The sequence below is a fragment of the Falco cherrug genome, chromosome 6 (genome assembly GCF_023634085.1).
Source record: "Falco cherrug isolate bFalChe1 chromosome 6, bFalChe1.pri, whole genome shotgun sequence".
Taxonomy (NCBI): Eukaryota; Metazoa; Chordata; class Aves; order Falconiformes; family Falconidae; genus Falco; species Falco cherrug.
Genome location: NC_073702.1, coordinates 81225400 through 81245212, shown reverse-complemented (window position 1 = coordinate 81245212; position 19813 = coordinate 81225400). Strand labels below are relative to the sequence as shown.

The following is a 19813-nucleotide window of genomic DNA, read 5'->3' as shown; positions in this document are numbered from 1 at the left end:
ATCCCTCCTTGCTTGCACTAAGTAAGGCTTTACTTGTGGAATTCAAAGTTGTCTCCATTGTTAAATCTGATAGGTTCCAGCTAAAATCAACATCAAATGAATACACCTCCACACTGTAAAAGCATGCAACTCATGTCTTTTGCCTAAGGAAGAGTAACACAGAAGGCAAAGTGCTTGCTGTTGCCAAGAAGCCTCCAGTCTAATCTCTTGGGAAATATGACTTAGTAAAGAATTTTTTTCTTTTTTACTTACAAGTTACAAATTCACTTTTTCGCTAATAGATTCAAGCTTGAATAATGTAACAGGAACTGTATTAAAAGTCCCTTATCCATGCTTAAAGCAATTTTTACTGAAATCCCAAACCACCTGAGCAAATCCACTTCAGATTATTTCACTGTATTTCATCCTTTTGAGAACAGAAACTAAGTTGAGAGTCAAAAGTTAATTTCCTATCGTGGACCATGCAAAAAACAGCATAACACACAAATGTATTCTGTGCTACCCCAGTAGCTGGGGAATAGCTTTCTATAGGGAAAGTGTTAAGATATTAAGCTCTTGTATCACATCTAATGGTTATCCATGAACAGTGAAATCAGACTGAATCAGAAAATGCAAAGTACGTTTATGGGTGGTACTGTCTTTTTCCCTTGTGAAATATGTGAATGGACTAATATGGTTGTGGGGAAAATTAAATATTAAAAATAGCAGTTCCTAATCTGATAATTACATGTTTAAGTGTGATTTAAGTATTTGAAATACATTTGGTTGTGGAGCAAAATTAACTCTAAATACAGAAGAACTATCTGTTTGATAAATCTTTTTAAAAATCCAGTATGAACACAAGGTTCAGAATGATTTATTAAGTACACTAAAACTGGAGTCATGCATAAGCAATGAAGGAAGGCATGCTGGAGCTCTGTTCTGGCTTTGCAAATTCTGCTCCTGGTTTTAACGTTCATAACTTTTAAAGCTGTTCTCCAGTTATGTTTCTCTCTTCCTTTACTGAAATGCAAGTGTTGATCTATCTGTGATATGCCATATGCTTTTCCTAATGATATTATTGTTTAAATTTGGGATTATGTAAAAAAAAAAATTCTTGAAATACTCTCTCTTTGCAGTCCAGAGAATCTTCCTTTAGATTTTATAGATTCCAGCAGTGTTTGCTGGGACATGAAGCTTAACTTTTGCCTTTGATCAAGTTGTCTGTCACTCAGCTTTATTCTTACTGGTGCTCAATACACAGTAGTTTGTCAGATAACAATATACTGAAAATACGTTTTCTTAAAAAAAAAAACTTATTAGGAAAGTGCTGACTGAATGGTCAAAATAAATGAATGGAAAACTCACAAGCTGTGCAAAGCTTCTGTCTTTCGCATGAAGTGTGTGACTCAGTGCAGCCTTGAATCTAAACAGTATTAAAAATTAAAGGAGGAAAGGATGCTGCAGCTTTTTATTTGGGGGAAATACAATCTGAGTCCAGCTGTGAAAATTCAGAAGAAGCTTACGCCAATTTGAAAAGAGGATGCTTAAATGTTGGTAGGAATGTAAAATGTACTCAAGCGATAGATACATGAATGGAAGGGAATAGTGGAGGGAGGATTAAAGCAATGATTAAGTAAATGGGTTCTACTGCGTAGAGTGAAGAGAAGTTCTGGAGGTCTCAGGTCCAAACAGGAGGTAAAGATTGGAGATAGTGGGATGTGGAGGCATAAAAGCACACTTTGGCTTCACCTTCTGCTTTATTTTAGAAGTTTATGTGAAGACCTGCAATATCTCTGCCCTTCCTACATTAAAGACTCTACCACAAAAGCTGGGATTTGGAGGAGCCCTGTCATTTGGGGGAAAAGATCACTTTGACATTATGCCCTTCCTTAGGGAAAAGGGGCTTATACCTCTCTCTGCTGGATTGCAGACTGGGATCTGCCATAAGCTGAAGAGAGAGATGCAGTTCTTGGATGGGGAAAAAAGGAAGCTGTGCTCCTCTGCCCAGACATGCACTAGGATCCATGGGCAAGGCTTGTAGGGATTTGGGTCCTTTTCCCTGCCCTCTCCATATGAACCATTGGATGCCTAGCCTGACCTTTTGGTATGGTGAGCAGGGAGCAAGATGCTTCCAGGTTAAGCCAAAAATACAACAAGATGGCGCTGAGGGACCGGGTAGAGACATGCTCTGAGTTTGTCACCGATTCTCAGCAAGGTTCTTTACACAGCTTTTTCTGTTTCCAGGCTGGTCTCCAAGGCTACATGTATAATAGTAAATACAGCAGGCCAACGCCAAGTGGCAGAGCAGTAATCATTTCAGTATCATCACATTCTTTTTTCTTCTAGATAAGGATGGTCTTATCTGATCAGCTTCCTGGGAGCTGCCCTCCAGCCCATGTGATCCCCAAAACCAAGCCTGTACATGTGGGACAGGGCTGCTGGGTGGAACTAAAGCCCAGCTGGTGAGGTGCAGGCTGTTAAACAGCATGGTTGTTCATTTACCAGGGCATAGGTCTGTGCTCTGGCCCTGCTTAGTTTGTTATTTTTGACGTAGCCCAATTACTATGTCCCCACAAGCATTTAAATTTCTTTCTCATTTGGGTTTTCCAGTTGCCAGCAAGAGCCAGTGCCTGATGCTTCACAGATGATGATAGTCATCTTCCTCATTATACCTGGAAGGAAAGTTCTTCCTAAGAACTGATGGTGAGAAATCTGTACCGTAACATTTCCAGCCTACATAGAAATGCAATTTCTCCTTAATGGAAATGCAGCTTCTATTCTGACTCATGTAAATACTTCTCTTTAGAGCATCTCGAACCACTTGCCTCGTTAGTGTAGTTTTGTAAAAGTTAGGTTATCCCGTTAAGGCAAAGTTGTTCAGGGATTTGAATAACTGATCATGCTGCTCTGGCTTAATGCTATCATTATTAAGTTTCAGTGTGTTCTGGTGGGTCTACCTTGACAGTGAGTAAAGATGAGTAAGAAATATAAAGGATTTCTTGTCTCACTTTAAAGCTTTTCTTTTCTTTTTTTTTTCTTTTTTTCTTTTTTTTTTTTTTATTCAACTGCACTTTGATCTATTAAGAGTTTTGGTTGCTTATAGACATAAGCTACTGAGGTATGTTGTGTTCCCTTACTCATCATTTGTCTTCTGGACAGGCTGTCCTTACTACTGATTACCTGCATGGTGCCTGACTGTTTTCCTTTTGAAATCCAAGAGGAAAAATGCTGTAACAAATAATCACATAAACATCCTGTAAGTACTTAGAAGTTAACAAGGAAATGAGTAATAGCCAGCATGGATTTCTCAGGAACAAATTATATCAGACTAAGCTATTTTTTTCTATAACCATGTAACAGGCTGGATAGGGCAGAATCAATAGATGTCACGAGTCCTGACATTAGGATGCTTTAACATTCCTGCAGATAAGCTGGGGAACATGCTCTGGATATGAAATTTCTCATGTGGCTGGTTTTGTGTTCTCACTGCATAGTTCTCCATGGGTCACCATCCAAATGGAAATAAGTAGTAGTGAGGCATTGTAAGAGCCTGTTATGACTCTGGGCATACTCAATATTTTCATTAGCAGCTGATTGATAGAAGAGGGGGGATATGTATTACACTCACAGATAATAGTAAATGGGGAGAGAATGAAAGGTGTGTGAGGTAGTTCTTCCTATCCACTAGGCACTGCCTGTGTATAGCTCGGGGTACTGTATTTCAAGGAAGATGTGTATGGCTGTAATTGGAAAGCAACAAGAATGTCCAGTAGCCTATAAAGGAAGGATGAAAGAGCTGTGGTTGCTTAGTCCAGAAAAAAAAACACGGGGAAAGGCAAGTCTGAAGTACACAGAAAGCTCCATTAAAGAGGAAGGGAATAATTTGTTCTCTTTGTAGTGTATAAGATGGGAAATAATGGACTTAAACAGGGGACACTGAGGTTTGACACTGGGAAAAACTTCTAACATTCAGGATAATTAAGCACTGGAACATGTTCCCTGTGGAAGACGCATAATCTGTCTTACTTGGATTTTTAAAAAATGAGCCAGACAAAAATCTTGTCAGGACTGATACAGTTACAAGTTGATTTTTGCCTAAGGGCAAAGGAATGGGTTAGATGAAGTCCTGAGTCCTTCAAGTGCTATCATCTGTAGTACTTTCTGTATGTCACTGCTGAATTCAACACTTCCATATTCATGTCTAAAAACTGGCTGAATACACAGGGAGCCTGAGTTTTCACTCAGACCTCTCCCCTGTGCTTTCCTCTAATCCATACAATGAAGCCCAGAAGGGGTAGATCTAATTATGTTCTAGTTTAGAGGCGCAAGTATTAGGGAGGTAAGAGATAAAGAACAGAAGCTTGGGTGAGAAATGTCTTGCCTTCCCAGTAACATTCTGCCAAGTGTACCGAGTTCAGCCTTGTTATGCTCCCAAATGACCCATCTATGATTGCATTAGCACAAAGTATCACCATCTGAGAAGAGTTCACATGCAGAATTCATTGAATTAAAATTTAAGGCAATGACTGCTTATAATGTATTGGCAACATTATCAGTAGCAGTATTGCCAGCGTATTAGTGACTAAGATGGATTGACTACTGGGGAATTCATTAAATTTACAAGTCTCCCCAAATGATTCCACTGGCTAAAATACTAATTGCTGCCTTTGGGAGCTCTTTGGCCATTTAGTTTCCAAGCACTGCTTACTCTGAGAACAGGATTATGCTACTGACATTTGCTTGAATTTAGAGTCAATTTATGTAAGGGGTTTTCAGCATTGAGAACAGTTTCTGTTTGTACAAAGCTTGCTGCCTTACTAAACCTAGGGCCTGTGAGAAATAACTTTATGAGTGAAAAATACATTGCTTGATCTGAAGTGCCCCAAAAGCATAGATACAAACAATAATCAATATTATACTTGTGCAATGAAGCTTAATCTAAAGGCTGTGGCAGTTTGGTTGTATGGAGGATGGCAGTGATTTCTGTTTGCACAGTCACCTTTGCTAGAAAAGGAAAACTGCTGAAACTTTAAAATGAATGTATAGTGTCCTGGTTTCAGCTGGGATAGAGTGAATTTTCCTCTTAGTAGTTGGTGCAGTGCCGTGTTCTGGATTTGGTGTGAGAACAATATTGATAGCACACTGATGTTTTTTGGTCGTCGTTGGGTAGTGTTTGCACGAAGTCAAGGACTTTTCAGTTCCTCAGGCCCTGCCAGGGAGAGGGCTGGAGAGGCACAAGAAATTGGGAAGGGACACAGCTAGGACAGCTGACCTGAACTAGCCAAAGAGGTATTCCATACCATGGGACGTCATGCTGAGTAAATATATCCTGGATGAAGAAGGAAGAAGGGGAACATCTGGCATTGTGGCATTTGTCCTCCCAGGTAACCATTATGCATGATGGAGTTCTGCTGTCCTGGAGATGGTTGAACACCAGCCTGCCGATAGACAGTAGTGAATTAATTCCTTGTTTTGCTTTGCTTGTGTGCATGGCTTTTGCTTTACCTATTAAATTGTTCTTTTCTCAAACCTCGAGTTTTACATTCCTTTCCAGTTCTCTTCCCCATCCCTCTGGGTGAGGGGGGAGTGAGCGAGTGGCTGCGTGGTACTTAGTTACCAGCTGGGGTTAAACCACAACATATAGAAATCCTCAACTTTCCTACTTAAGCTGATGGATACTTTAAGTTTAATGGTTAATGTTGCAAAGTCAAGTGTATCCACATATTTGCGAAATTCTCCAGGGATTGAGACTGGAACTCTCTTTAGCAGTGTGGGTCTGTGGAATTGTGGAATTGTTCTTGAATGAACTCGAAGTGCAGTGGGTCACAATCTGGATTTAGTTTTCTTATTTGGAAATTCTGATTCTGGTTTAGACAACCGGAGATCAGCCGAAGCAGAACAGACCTTCTCCAGGTGCTGTGACTGCATCACAAATTGGTTTCTTTACTACAGATTTGAGATCTGTAATAACTTTCATGGGCCAGTAGCTACAGAGTTGATTTCTTTAATGGAGCTAGAACTAGAACTCAACTGTAATGTAGAAAAGATGAAGCATTTTTGAATGAGGTGACTGATGTATTTTGACAGACTCTTAGTGTTATATACTAAATATTAAAGAAAACAATCATAGCAATAATAGTTATCAGTGGCCGAGAAAGGACAGGCAATCTAGGGCTTGTTCATCTAGTGCTGATGGGCTGGTTTTCTTCTGAGACCCTGAAGACCACTACCTGAATCACTGTCTGATACTAAGGTGAGAGTTGGGGTAGGAGAGAAGTTTTTTCACATTTCTGAGCTTTGTTTCATGGCTCCAGTTTGGTAAACCCGAACACAGCTGCAGCACTAGCTGGCATAGCCTTGTTGTTAGAATACAGTTTTCCAGTTGGGCTTTTCTCTTTATCCTGCACAAGATGCAATCCTGGCTTGTCAGACCTGGAAGATGATTGACTCATCTATTGTATTACCCTGTTCTCAGTAAATTGCAGTGTGATTCCCAATTTACCTGCCATATGGCCAGTTCTTCTTAAAAATCCAACTGCACAAGCAATGTGTGCCCAAGAACATGGGAAGGAAGCGCATTACTTACAAAGTATGTAATCAAGCAGTGTGATCCAACCCATTAACTGGGTGACATCCTTTTCTTTATTTGGACAGTTTACTGGCTCTGGGGTTTGAAGTGGGAGCTGTCACTTACACTTTCTGATAATAAAACTTAATTGAAATTTCATTCTTGTACCAGCAAGTGCCAGGTCACCAGATGGCTCCTAATTGTTACGTCCACATATTCTGTGCTGGATTGCAGCAGACGTTTGTGCTAATGTTACTGGGACAATCGCTAAATGTACTTTGCAAATTTTAAATATACATATCTTACTGTTTAAATAATGTATAAAGAATCGCTTCAGTATTTATTAAACAGTGTAGAGTAATAAACTTCCACAGGGAACCTTTAAAGTTGGTATTTTTTGTTTTGTTTCATTTTCTAAATCATCAATAAGACCCTAACAGCTTTTTAACCACAATAAACTAGTGGGTCCTTATTAAAAAATCAGAATTTCTGAGATTGCAAAAGCTGTGATCCAATCAGGGAGGTAATTCAAGCCACACTGTTTCATCATGTCAGTATATGCAATGTAAGTAACACTTACCCTGAGGCAAATGCCTTCCAGGATGTGGGATGGGATACACAAATTGGGAAGTTAGAGTATGAGAAGTTAACAGGACAAAAAAATGCAGAAAATCTGCTGACCGTCACAGGTTAATGAAAGGCAAAAAAGGATATGTACTGGGAGGCTGTGCATCAGCACACTTCATGCTTCTCAAACTCTTGCTCAGGACCTTTTGGGCTGGGAAATACACTCAGTGTGCTGGGCTTAGAAAAAGTATGTCTCTTGAGCTCGCTCACTGCAGTGCGGCAGGCCTATCCATGGCAGAAAGGGAGGATGATCACTGAAGCCCATTAAAGTTGCGGGCATGGGTTGGACCCTGCTTCCCTGCCTGCCTGTGTCCTTGGAGGTCTCCTCCCTTTCGGTCATGCACATGAAGAAGTGGTAAAAGTGGTAGCTTGGCCTTTTCCTCATAGCTGGTTTTGTGACTGCATCGGGGATAATGAAGCAGTAGGAGGTAAAGTGGTTGCACAGGATTCTTTTAAGAGCAGGAATCTGGCCTGCTCTGAGTAAATGGTGAGAGGGAGCTTTCATGCAGAAATACACATAACTGTTTAGGTCTCTTCAGGAGTAACAAGCATGATACTGAATGAGAGAACCAGCTGCCTACTTAGACATAGGAACCAAGGACAATCACAAAGACAGCTTTTGGAAAATAGAGTGTAATAATAGATGATATGATGCCTGAAGGATTTCCTCACCACTTGCAGGACTGGGGATAGGAGGTTTCCTAGCTGATGCGTTTGAGCAACTAATTTCCATCAAGAGATATTTTTGCATTTACCCTCCAGATGTGCCTAAAAGTCTTGTTGATAGTCCCCAACAGCTGTCAGGAAGACGGTGAAAAAAAGAAAGAACAAGTAATCCCTGTCCCCACTGGTAGCTTTATAGCAATTTCCAAACTTCAAGTGCCAGGGCTTTCTTCTTTGCTTCTTCCATTGTTTTTGCTTTACTCTGTGGTCTTTACTTGGGGTGGCAAAGGTTGTTTGCTGGTGTGTGTCTTTTCTATGTATACTGCTTGTTTTTAACTCTTTGTTCAGATCAGATCCCAAACGGAAAGAGAAAAGATCAGCAACTTGTGGTGCTTTGTGCAGGAATAGTCTATCACTCATTTTAAGACTCCAACCCAAGATGTAGTTTCTGATATAGAAGTAAATTTTATCCAGATTGGCTTAAAAGACAAATTCTTCCTTGTGTAATCAGGAAGGTAGCTGAAAGACCAGCTGGGTTAGCCAGGGGAGAAGCAAATTAACTAGGGTTCCCCCATCCCTTAAACTTACTCCCTGCTTCCTGTTCTTGGCTGTCTACATTTTAATGTCCTGCAGGTCAACACGCAAGGCCTGTGGGGCTGTTCTAGAAAGACATACTTTCATTGACCTGGAGCGCAGGGAGCAAACTCCTGTTGTTAGTATTGCATCAGTACAGCTTTACTCTGCGTTTTGTTGTACATCTGATCCATAACTTTTGTATTTACTCCAGTTGTGGAACTGTTGGCAGGCCTGTGTGAGATGGCTCCAGTAAAAGCAGGACTGCTGGGATCTACACTATTGCTAAACTCAAACCAAAACAAAATGCTTATCTTCACAGTTCTTCCTATTGAGATCAGAATTAGAATTAATAAATGCAGTGAAGGAAGCTCAAACTATTTGGGATGTTAAGTGGAATGGGAAAGTGCTTAGAAATATTCCTCAAATGGTTTCTGTAAACATTCCTTGAATAGCTTTCCTGTGCCTAGGTTTGCTGTGTGGTTAAGTAGACAGGGGCACTTTCTAGGAAATTAGGTTTTGTCTTCCCTTTAGTTTGTTAGAAATCTCATAGAAGCTGGGGAAACAAAATTTCAGTTCCATTTTAAGACTTCAAAAGAAGCAAATAAAGTTCCAGAGGAACATCTGGAACTTAGTCCCCAGCTCAACACCAAACTTCTCTAAGTTTGCCCATGACTCATTGTTTCGGACATATAAATGTGATGCCAGCAGCAGACAAGGGATGTTTCTTTGGCTTCCTCCTGTACTGCTATAAGGTTTCAGAAAAACAGAAAGCAAATTTTGGATAGGACTCTATTGTAATTAGTGCTTTCCTTGATGCAGCCCTTTACTGTATCAACCCAAACTAAATTCACACAGCATATGTGTAATTTGACAGAATTTTATCAACAGCTAAAAATTTGGGAAAAGGATGCAATTAAAAAGTGGTGGTGTAACCCATGGAAGCAGTGGGTTTGCAAATCTGCTGCTTTCATTGAAAATGAACTAAATTTCCTGTTGATTAAAGGTTTTGATAATGGTGAATCTGCACCAGTATTTTGTTATTAAAAATAGATACACAGGTAATGTACTGAAGTACCTTGCTTTCAGGTTCTTGCCTTTCAGTTGAAGGACCCTGAACAACTGTTTAGATGCTTGTTTTGAGGAAACGCGATGCATCTATTCCACTTTACAAATAAAACTGTTCAGAGAGCTGTAAAGTAGCATTGCAGGAGCAGTAGGAGATGAGACCTGCAACAATCAAAAGACTGTTAATTGTGTTTCAGAAGAGTACAGCAATGGCTATGAAGCATGGCTATGAATCAGAAACCAGATTTTCTTACTTTCAGTAATTCTATTGCTGAGTCTTGCTAGAGTTATGGATAAGAAAATCAAACCCACATCCCATGGTATCAGAGCTTCCCTTGTATTGTGTTCTAGATTAGCAAGGTTTGACCAAGGTTTGACCATGTCCTGAAGAGTTTCCTTCACTCCATGTGCCACTAAATTTCCATCAGCATTATCATTAGTATAGTTGCATCCCAGTGTTGACACCAGCAGTCAGGAGTTAGCAGATGAAATGTTAAGGACTGCAATATAGAGAAGATCAGACCATGACCTGGTAGTTTCTGTCTCAAATTCTATGTCTGGCATGTTCCTGTGGACAAGAGCTCTAAGGAAGACAGCTACCCACAGGTAGAAAGAGCAGGACTGAGATGAACAAAGAAAACACAGATTTACAGCAATTTCCAGATTATTTTTTTTTGAGAATGGAACAAAGAGCTACATAGAAATGGGCAAAGAGTAGGAAACCGAGCTGCATGGAAGCAGGAAGAGGATAAACCATGCAGAGCCCAGCAGACAATGGGCAGAGCCTCAGTTTGATACCAAAGATAGGAACAAGCCAGTGAAGGTGTCCGAGAAGCATTTGGAGATTTTTTTGAATGATAAGTAGGGCAAGCTGAGTTCTAGAGATGGCATGAACTGTATGATGAGGAGAAACTGGAACAGGCAAGGCATCAAGGTGAAAGGCACAACATGGATTTGGGGTGGGGGTAGATGTGCCTGAAATAAGGCTCTGGAGACAGTGGGAGTAATAACAGGTACAACTGCATGGAGGCATTGAAATTTAGGGGGAGAGTCAAAGGTTATGTACTCTTAGTACATAAGCATAAGGGACAGGAAAAATACTGAATCTGCCAACAGTTAAAGACAAGAGAAAAAGCTGGAATTTCCTTGACACCAAGGGAGTTTCTTTCAATCATGATACCATTAAACTTTCCAAATGGCTCTGAAAATATTTGTTGAAGCATGGCTTATCTTCTTTCAAAAACATTTTTGCATTCCAAGAGATAATACTGTTAGAGCCCTCTGCACGGGGTTTCCATTCTGCGACCTTTTTTGAGGTGACTAATTCCCCTGGAATTTCAGGAGATCTGACCATGTGAATACCTTTACTTCCTTTTGAAAACCTACTACCTTCTGTTAATGGATACATAGAGAATCAAATTCTTAGCTGACTTAGCTGAGATAATGCATTGTATGAAAGAAATTTATTATGCTATCACCCAAAATGTTTCCAAAATGTCTATGATTAGAACAAATACATATAATAGACCTCTGAAGTTTATTTACTTAACATTTTAGGGTTTGGTTTTGTTTGTTTGTTTATTAGCTGTACCTGAATCAATCTTTAAATGTTAATTTATTTAGGAGTAATGTGTGCCTCAGATGTTATTTAAACATTTCCTCTACCAAGCCATGCTATTTTAAACAACTGGTAAGTAAATCACAGTTCTCTGCTGAACTGAAGATTAACACTGTTTTCTTCAGCATAAGACATTCGAATTCATCCCCTAGAAACCAATAGAGAACACTGACTACACTTCTGGGAAAATGCAAGCAATTCCGTAAAGTCAGGGGAGGTTTACATTACAACTATCATATAAAATTCAGACAAGTGAAATCATAAAACCAAACCAAACCAAAACCGGTTTAATACAGGCGAACGTCAATGCCAAACAAGAAAAAGCCAGTGAAGCTGCAGCTCAGCTGGGTGATTTCAGTATAATAGAACTACATACATACAAGGAGTTTCACATGAGGGAAGAACCTGAATGTGAAAAAATCTGAACTTAAAATCAAACAGTATACTGACTAAAAAGGAGGATGGAAAATGCAAGCGAGGGCTAGCTGGTAGCGAACATCAGCTATAGCAGATGTGATTGCCAGTAGCTCTAAATGCATGTTAAATTACAGCAGCATCTGTTCTCACAGAGATGGCCTCAGTCATCTTAAAAAGAAAGGTTAGTTTGGAAATCAAAATTTGAGAAAAGGATTAAAGGCAGGGTTTGGGAGAGGTAGAGAAACCTGATGTCTGATAACCACAGGCAAAGGTTCACAGTCCTGGCTGGTCACTCTGCAGCTCTGAATGAGAGGTGTTACATTTCACAGGAGCTGGTGAAGATCCTACGTGTAGAAGTCAACAAAACCTTTAAAGGATGTGAATCTTAGATTCAGTGATTTGACTTCTTCCTAGACAAAGCTGAGCAAGCAGTAAAGTAGATGCTAGTGACAAATGCTAAGAAAAAGAAAGCAAAGTCCCAAAGATGTCCAAATAATGACTAGTATTTAACTTTGAGCAGCACCTACACAAAGAGAAACAAAATAATTACAAAAGCAGGTATCATAAAATCCTGAGACCTAGAAAAATGAAGGTAGTAAGAATGAGTAACTCAGTCAAAAAATTCAATTGCACAGTTACCAAGGCTGGATGTAATCTCAGAAAACTGAGGAAAAGGACTTCCAAAATGATAAAGGGATTACAAATTGTAAAAAAAGGGGGTAAGGACTATCATCGGAGAAATCACAAACAGAAAAGAAACTGTCATCTAATCAGAGTGCTGAGAGCTGAGGAACAAAAAAATTAAGTGAAGGAAACATGCCTGGCTGGGACTTTAAAAAATGTTCCTAGCCACTGACTGAGTAATAAGACCGATCAGAACTACTTAGCAGCAGGAAAACGTTACAGTAGAAGAGGTAAAGTGACCCAGCCTGTCAGTATTTGGTATCCTGCCCTTCCCACCACACCATCAGTTATATAGTACTGGCTAACTTTATTTAATAAACGGTATGCTGAAATAACAGTTTAAAAGACAGTCATAGCAAACTTGTTTTAGGGTCATAAATTCTGAAACAATGTGTATATCTTAAGGGTTTATTTCTTTGTTTGGGACTTGTGATGAACCATTAAGTTCAATTTTATTTGAGCTGATCTAAGAAACTTTATCTTAAGCAACAGAACTATGGTTCTGAGCACCCATCTACCTGATTTCTGGAATATTGTACAGGTTTAAGGCAAAGATCAGTTGTTAAAGTGACAAATCAAAAGTAAGAAGCTAGATGGCTTTATTTAGTGAGGATCTATAATAAACCTATGTAATTACTTCTCACATTTTAATTTCACTGTAGTAAAGTTTACAGTGTAACTAACAACTGTAAAACTCGAAGTAACTGTAGTTTACTGCTTAATAGTGTGGAGCAAGGATGAGACCAAACCAAAAACTTCACACATTCAGTTAAAATACGATTATATATGATGCTCCAATGGCTATGGGAAATGAGGAAATAGGGAGCTTTTAGTGAATATTTTGGTTTTGTGAAGTTTCAATTGTGCCTAGCTAGCCATTGGCTCTGTCAAGCAAGTAACAAATCCGTAACAGAGTCTGCATATTTATGGAGATTGCTCAACCTTAAGTAACAACTGAAAGGTCTTACAAGCAGATAGCTGGGGGACTGAAAGAAACCATTTTGGTTTTACATCAGTCTCCCAGTATATAAGGGCCCACACTGTAATGAACAGTAATTAATAATCTTTCTAGGAACTCTGACAAAGAACCGTGGATCGAATGTATGTAGAAACATGAGCTGTTCTTGCTCAAAAAGCTGAATTTTCAAAACAGGGGTTTTGTAGTGTAGTGTAGTGGGCCAAGATTTTGTATTCTTCAACTATCTTCCCTTTTCGTAGTCTGTGAAGCAGTCCTTAGGGAACAGTGTTAACTGAGATATTGTTGGGAAAGTAGTTTTCCAATGCATTGGCTTTCTTAGGACTGAATCAGAAAAGTAGTGCAGAGCTACCAGAAAAAGTAGTGACACTTCAGCTACTTCACTTGCACATGCCAGCTCTGCCACTATGGTTCTCCCTCTTGGGATGTTTATGGGGTATCTGAAAAGCAGGCATGTATCTTTCAGTATCTATGCTACTCTTGGGAAGGCTGTACAAGAACTGCAGGGCATACGCTACTATTATTTGCTCCTCCCAGCATATTGCCATGTGCCCTGGACCAACACAATCCATTCAGTTTAGCCCTTACAATTTAAAACGGTGTCTTTATGAAAAACTGGTGTAATACTTCCATTAGAGAAATGTCTTATCAAACCTCTGATGTTAACAGCTTGATCACAGGGGTACAGGATGCAAGTTATAATGACAAAATTGGCTAGCTGGTATAATGTAGTTGCATGTAGATTATTACAGGATTTGTACAAAAGGGAATGTCTTGCTTCCATCCCCTCCCCCCCAGTTTTATACTGATAGTAAATAGCGCTGTTTTGCTCTGTGGTTTGGTTGTGGTGTGTTTTTGCTATATGTTTGGTTGACATATAGAATCTTCTTGATTCTTGCCAATATATTGGTTTATGAGTTTTCAGTGATAAATCAGTGATACAAAGTTCTTTCCCATTTTTCTTGACTTAGAGTTGCTGTTTGAATATTAAGTAAAATTTTGTTTACTCTCACAACAGCATAGATAATATCTGAAAAGATTATTATCCCAGAGGGTTGAAATTACCTGTTAACCTCTCCAAGCAATAACTACCATGAGTCTATATCTGAAAAGACAAAACCAAATAAAATGTGTAAGCATGATGCTGACATTCTCTTCTTGTGTAATGTCTCCTATTGTATTCCTAGTATGCATTTTCTTTCATTTTCATCATTCTCCTGAAAAAAATTATAAATGCTCTTATACAATAAACATTAGAAATGTTATCCCAAATAAAATTAGCTGAAAAGACATTAATTTCATTATTTAAACAGAAGTATTTGCTTCTGGAAATTGAAAAGTGAAGATGGGATAGGGGATAGAAAAAGAACTGGGAATTTGCCCTTGAGTTTCAACTTTTTAAAGTAAAATTTTCTTAAGTAATGAGTTTCAAATCGTGAACTCTTAATGTTAACAACTCATTTAAATAGCCACACAGTAAAAATGGTTGGGCAGCATTGTATTTTAACGAGAGTTTTGCGCTTGAGAACTGCAAGGTCTTACTCCATCAATAAAATCAGAATTACTGCCATGTATAAAGTATCAATGAAGTTCATGGCATGAAAAATAAAAAGAAACAAATATATTTTGGTCTGGAATTGGAACTGATGAAACAAAGGCACCCTAAATAACATTTAAGAATTGCTCTGGCCAGAGATTGCTCTGATATATGGGTAATTTCAGCTGCTTACCTTTAGGTTAAAAATATTAGTAGTGGTGGTCTCAGAAGTCAACACCAGATACTTGATTAATCCTCACAGATGTTAGTATTTTAAACAGGAGAGGTATTGTCATCCCTACAAAATAAACACATAGTAAGATGGAAAAAAAAAATCCCTCCAAGATGTTAAAGTATAAACACAAGCTCTTGCAGTAAGAATGCAGAGAACTACAGGGAGGAAAAGGGGAGTTACTAAGTCTGTCATTTAACCCTCCGGATAAATGTCCTAAATTATGAGACAGTTAGGAATGTAAAGCAGGCAAAGGAGATGAACTACTTAAAGAGAGTGGAAAGGGGGGGACAAGACAGACCTAAAAACTAAGGCAGGAATTTTAAGCTCTCTTCACGTTCCAAGTCAAAAAATGTCTCTGAAATTTTTGACAGCGATATGAACTCTAAAAAAACTCAGTAAACAAAAGACGTTAAGTTCAGTGGTCGAACCAGGTATCAAAAGTAAACATCAGGTGATAGTTCAACCAACAGAAAAGGGGACATGGCAAATTCTTGTCTTTATCTGGAATCCTTAAATCATGATGTAATATCTTTATTTGTTCCGAGTTTCTGAACAGTGGGTGCTGACCACCTCTTTTCCCCATTGTCAGAGAATGCAATCAGGGAGTTGTGAAGCACTGAAAATTTACTGCATTCTCCTCTACTCTTTGCACACTCTTAGTCTTCAAGGTCAAGTAACTTCCATCAACCTCCAAAGCTCTCCCAGATTATACAGAGTTACTGTCACCAGTAATTCTTAAAATGTTTTATAATAATGTGTGAAAATCTGACTTAAATGAGGAACTTCAACCTAAGAAATGGTTCATCTAGTTCTGGTCACTGCATTTAGTGGTAGAAGAGTAAAACAAATATACTAGTATACAGATCAGCCAATAAGTCTCTGCTCTTACTGGCTATGACTGTATGTTTTAAGTAACTATTTGTAATGAAAATAAAGCATAGAACTATTTGCATGAGGAATTAAAACTCAAGTGTTCAGTTAGGAACGCATTTTGTACTTGGCCATTTCTGTAGTGTGTTATTACTTCTACCCTGGACAAGTCTGTGGGTACTATCTGCATTTGCTGCTTCTGTCTTCATTTCTGCTTTTCACAAGAAGTTATGTTTCTTGTGCTGTTTGGATTACTTTTACATTAAAATACTGATATTGAAGTAACTCATGAGAGATTCAAATAGTAGTTTATTTTAAAAACTTAAGTAAATTCACCAATGTATTAAATGAGCATTATAAAGTCTTAAATTAACATGCATATATTGCAACTAAATGGAACAGGCCTTATGAAGTTCAAATATTGTATCTTAATCCACACAGTGAAAACATAATTACATTGTGTATCCTGGAAGTTTGTTTATTACAAGTTCACTGATGTCTTTGTATTGGTTAGGAATGAGTAGTTTTCCCAGAAAATCATCCTCTTTGTCTGACATACTGTTTTCCAGAACACCAAGTTCAAGATCAGACATGTTAGATGGCAAGTAGGAGCTAACTTGAGTTACTGCCTGGCTTTTTCCTGCAGAGGTCTGCCCCCTTCCTGTATTCAGATCAGTATCAGACCTAACTTTGCTTCTCTGTGTAGATACTTGTTTAATGTGCTGATCCCTCCTGTTCTCTTTCTTACTGATCTCTTGGACTTCTTGCTCTTCATCTAATAATGATGCCTCCATTTGAGCAAGGTTAAGTGAATCAACAGACTCAACACTAGTTCTCTTGCTGGTGTTTAGGTCACGGTTTCTCTTCAAAGACTGAACTGGAGATGAAGCTGAAGGAACTGGCAGAAGATCTGAAGTACTTCCAGCTCTTTGACTTGTCTTTGAAATTCTGGACTTGCTGGATTCTGGCTCTGTATCCGACCAACCTTGCTTTGGACTTTCAAGCCGCAGAGGTTCAGGACTGCTGTCAAGAGCTTCCGAGACTCTGCCTGTACACTCAGCACTGGTGAAATCTTCTGAATAAACTGTGTTCTCAGGACTAGCAACAAAGTCATCCGAGTATATGAATTCAGAGTTGTTTTCAACACTCCTGCTACGGCTTGGTTTATGATCACTTACAATGGATGCATCATCGTGCTCTGTGGTTTTACGATGGATTAAGTGTATTGCTTCCTCATTACTTCCCTTTGCATTAGCATCTGATGCGAAAGCAGCTGGGAGTTGGACTTTCGCATACTTTTCCTTGTGAGCAGATCTGAACGCAGTTTCCCCCAGGAAGGGGGCTGTAGTTACTTTGCACGGATGTTCCTTGCTTGCAACTACATTGCTCTTCAGCAGATTTACAATAGCCTGTTTCTGCAGGTCAGGGGACCCATCTCCTGCCACAGAAACGTGCTCTCTGAGAGCACTGTTTGGTAATGAAGCCTCAACAGTTTTATCAAACTGATTATTCTGCTTTGAACTGTCTCCCTTGCTACAATGCCTGTCAAACACCCCATGCTGTTCTCCAGCATTTCTAAGCAGCTTTCTTTTGGATGAAGGGCTTTTCTTCAGCATTTCCATTTGCTTTTTTCTGTACTGCTCCCTCCTTTCATGAATTATCAGCTTATCAGGGTTGGTCTGCCGCAGCCGTAGCCTCAATGTATTTGTCAGCCCATACAACAATTTCTTTCTGGGAGGTTTGTTTTCCTTAGTTTTGCAGTTCCCTTCAGAGCCTGTCTCTCCTTGGGGTACAGCTTTCTTAAGTCCTCTCCCAGCCCAAAATGATGCTGGTGAGGTGGCCTCCTGCCCACCTTGCTTGAATTGAGGGCTGGCACCTCCACTGCTCCCACCAGGCCCCACAAGTGCCTCTGCAGGCCTGGGGGCAGAGGAGCAGCTGGGGGGCTGGGGGGCCATGCCACCGCTCCCAGGGGCCTGGTGGAGCCAAGCAAGATGGGGGTGGACAGCAGCAGGCATAGCATCACGGGTGAGCACTGACAGCTCTGCCAGCAAGGCACTAAGCAGCGGCAGCTGCCCCAGAGTGTTGTGGAGCTGTCGAGGGCTGACGGGGTGCAGCAAGGAGGGCCCAGCACTGGGACGTGGGGGGTTCTGGCCCATGTCTTTCTCCTGCGGTCTCCAGGCCTCAACGTGCTGCCACTGCCCTGCAGCCGCTGCTGCTGGCGGCAGATGAGACTCAGCAGGCTTGCAGCTGTAATAGAGCACGGGAGGGCAAAAAATGTTGCCCTCCAGCTCTTCAACCTCCTCCTCATCCTCCTCCTCTCCCTCCTCGTCCCCCGGCTCAGGTGAGCTGGCAGGCGGCGTGGCAGCGCGGGGGCTAGCGGGACCCGGCGGGGGCGGCTCCTCCCCGGCCTCCAGGCTGGTGAGGCGGTAGCCCAGGACCAGCTCCCCGACGGCTCGCCCCGCGGCGTCCCGCAGCGGGAAGCGGCCGCGGCGGCCGCAAGAGGCGGGCACCCCGGGCTGCCGCAGCAGCTCGGCAGCGGCGGGGGCCAGGGAGACGTCGCAGCTGCCGAGGAGGCGGGGGGAGCCCGGGGCGAGCTCGGCGGGCAGCGCCAGCAGCAGAGCGCGGAGCGGCCGGCGGCGCAGCGCAGCGCAGAGCGAGGCCCGGCGCCAGCGGAAGAGGCAGCGCTTGCCGCGCCCGAAGGGCAAGGCCCGCCCCGGCCGCAGGGGCGGCGCGGCGGCGGCGGGGCCCAGCAGGAGAGTGGGGAAGTCCAAGAGGCGCAGCGCCACGACCGGGCGCAGCGCGGGGCCCGGCGCCGCCGCTACCCGCACCGCCTCCACCAACAGCTCCAGCGAGAACAGCCCCTCCGCCGCCGCCATGGCAGCCCCCACGCCCGGCTCTCGCGAGAGGTGGTGTGTGAGGGGACTCGGGCGAGGCCGCCGGACCTCTCGCGAGAGCAGCGACCCCGCCGTCCCCCAGCGAGGCGCCTGCGCGCAGTGGGCTTGTAGTCGGTGCGGGGTGGGGGCGCGGGAGGCTGGACCCGCCGCCCCCGGCAGCGCGGGGTAGCGCGGGCCCAGGGGCTCGGAAGGGCTCTCTCCGTCCCCATCCCGCCGGAGGGGAGCGGAGCTGTGCTGTTCTCCCCGCGGGGGACTCGCCGCTGCCGTGGTGCGGCCTGCCCCTGCCGGAGGCTGCGGCCACCGGGCGGGTGAGGGGCAGCGGGCGCCGCCGCTGGGGCCGGGTGCTGCTTGGTGCCTCCTCACAAGCGCCCTGTGGAGCTGCCCGCGGCTCTGAAGGCGGCGGCCGCGGCCTTGGTCGTGCTTTCCCCATTGTGGATCACCAGTAACGGCCAGAGGAGCGGGGCGGGATGGCTCCCTCGGCCAGCAGGAGTGCTTGTCGGGGCAGGGGGGGACGTTAGACCGTTCTCTGCTTCTTTGTGGCCTCTTCCCACCCCAAGGGAAACATTGAGATCTGCGCCAAGGGCTGTGTGCTGGCGTCTCACCACAGTTGAGGGCCCATATATATCTGAGTTTTTAAAAACTGTGGTTCTACATTAATTAGTTCTTTCTAATCAGCTGTAAATGGCACTTCATCTGTAATGTCTCCATCTCTGTACTGCCTGACTGCCTTGGACATGCGTTGATAAATTCCTCCTCTCCCATCTGCATGTAAAGTGGGAGTTGAGGACACACTTGTGAAGAATTCCACTCCTCACCCCCTGCCTGGCGAAGGGAGTGCCCTTCCATCTCTGATTGCCCTTCCCTGACACCGGAGTCTCCTTGCCACAGGCACAGCAAATACTTGCTGAGCTGGGAAGAAAATTGTTTTATTCAATTAGTAAGTTGACTAAACCAATGTATCCTAAGTCAATGGTATTTGGTTAAAGTTACAGTACACCCTTACCATTTACCACCAGGGAAATACCTACAAGAAAGACCAGTCTCCTCTTCCTTTATTTTTATTGCCTCCTTTTTTTCCCCTTTCCTTCCTTCCTCTGCCAA

The 19813-nt window shown here is 42.1% G+C and overlaps 1 protein-coding gene across 1 annotated transcript; it reads right to left on the bottom strand.

Annotated features, from left to right (window-relative positions):
- Positions 1 to 16027: 16027 nt before the first annotated feature.
- Positions 16028 to 19558, bottom strand: MAP10 (microtubule associated protein 10). The gene is made up of 2 exons (XM_055714917.1): positions 19505 to 19558; positions 16028 to 19204 (listed from the first exon to the last, which is right to left on the bottom strand). Exons 1-2 carry the CDS (start codon positions 19556 to 19558, stop codon positions 16271 to 16273), a joined length of 2988 nt encoding a protein of 995 aa, XP_055570892.1. The 3' UTR covers positions 16028 to 16270.
- Positions 19559 to 19813: the final 255 nt, after the last annotated feature.

Coding starts and splice junctions, on each gene's coding strand:
- MAP10 (XM_055714917.1), bottom strand. CDS start 19,558: ATGGAAGGGCACTCCCTTCGCCAGGCAGGGGGTGAGGAGTGGAATTCT. Junction 19,205..19,504: donor AGGAGTGGAATTCTTCACAA/GTGTGTCCTCAA, acceptor TGCCCCGACAAG/CACTCCTGCTGGCCGAGGGA.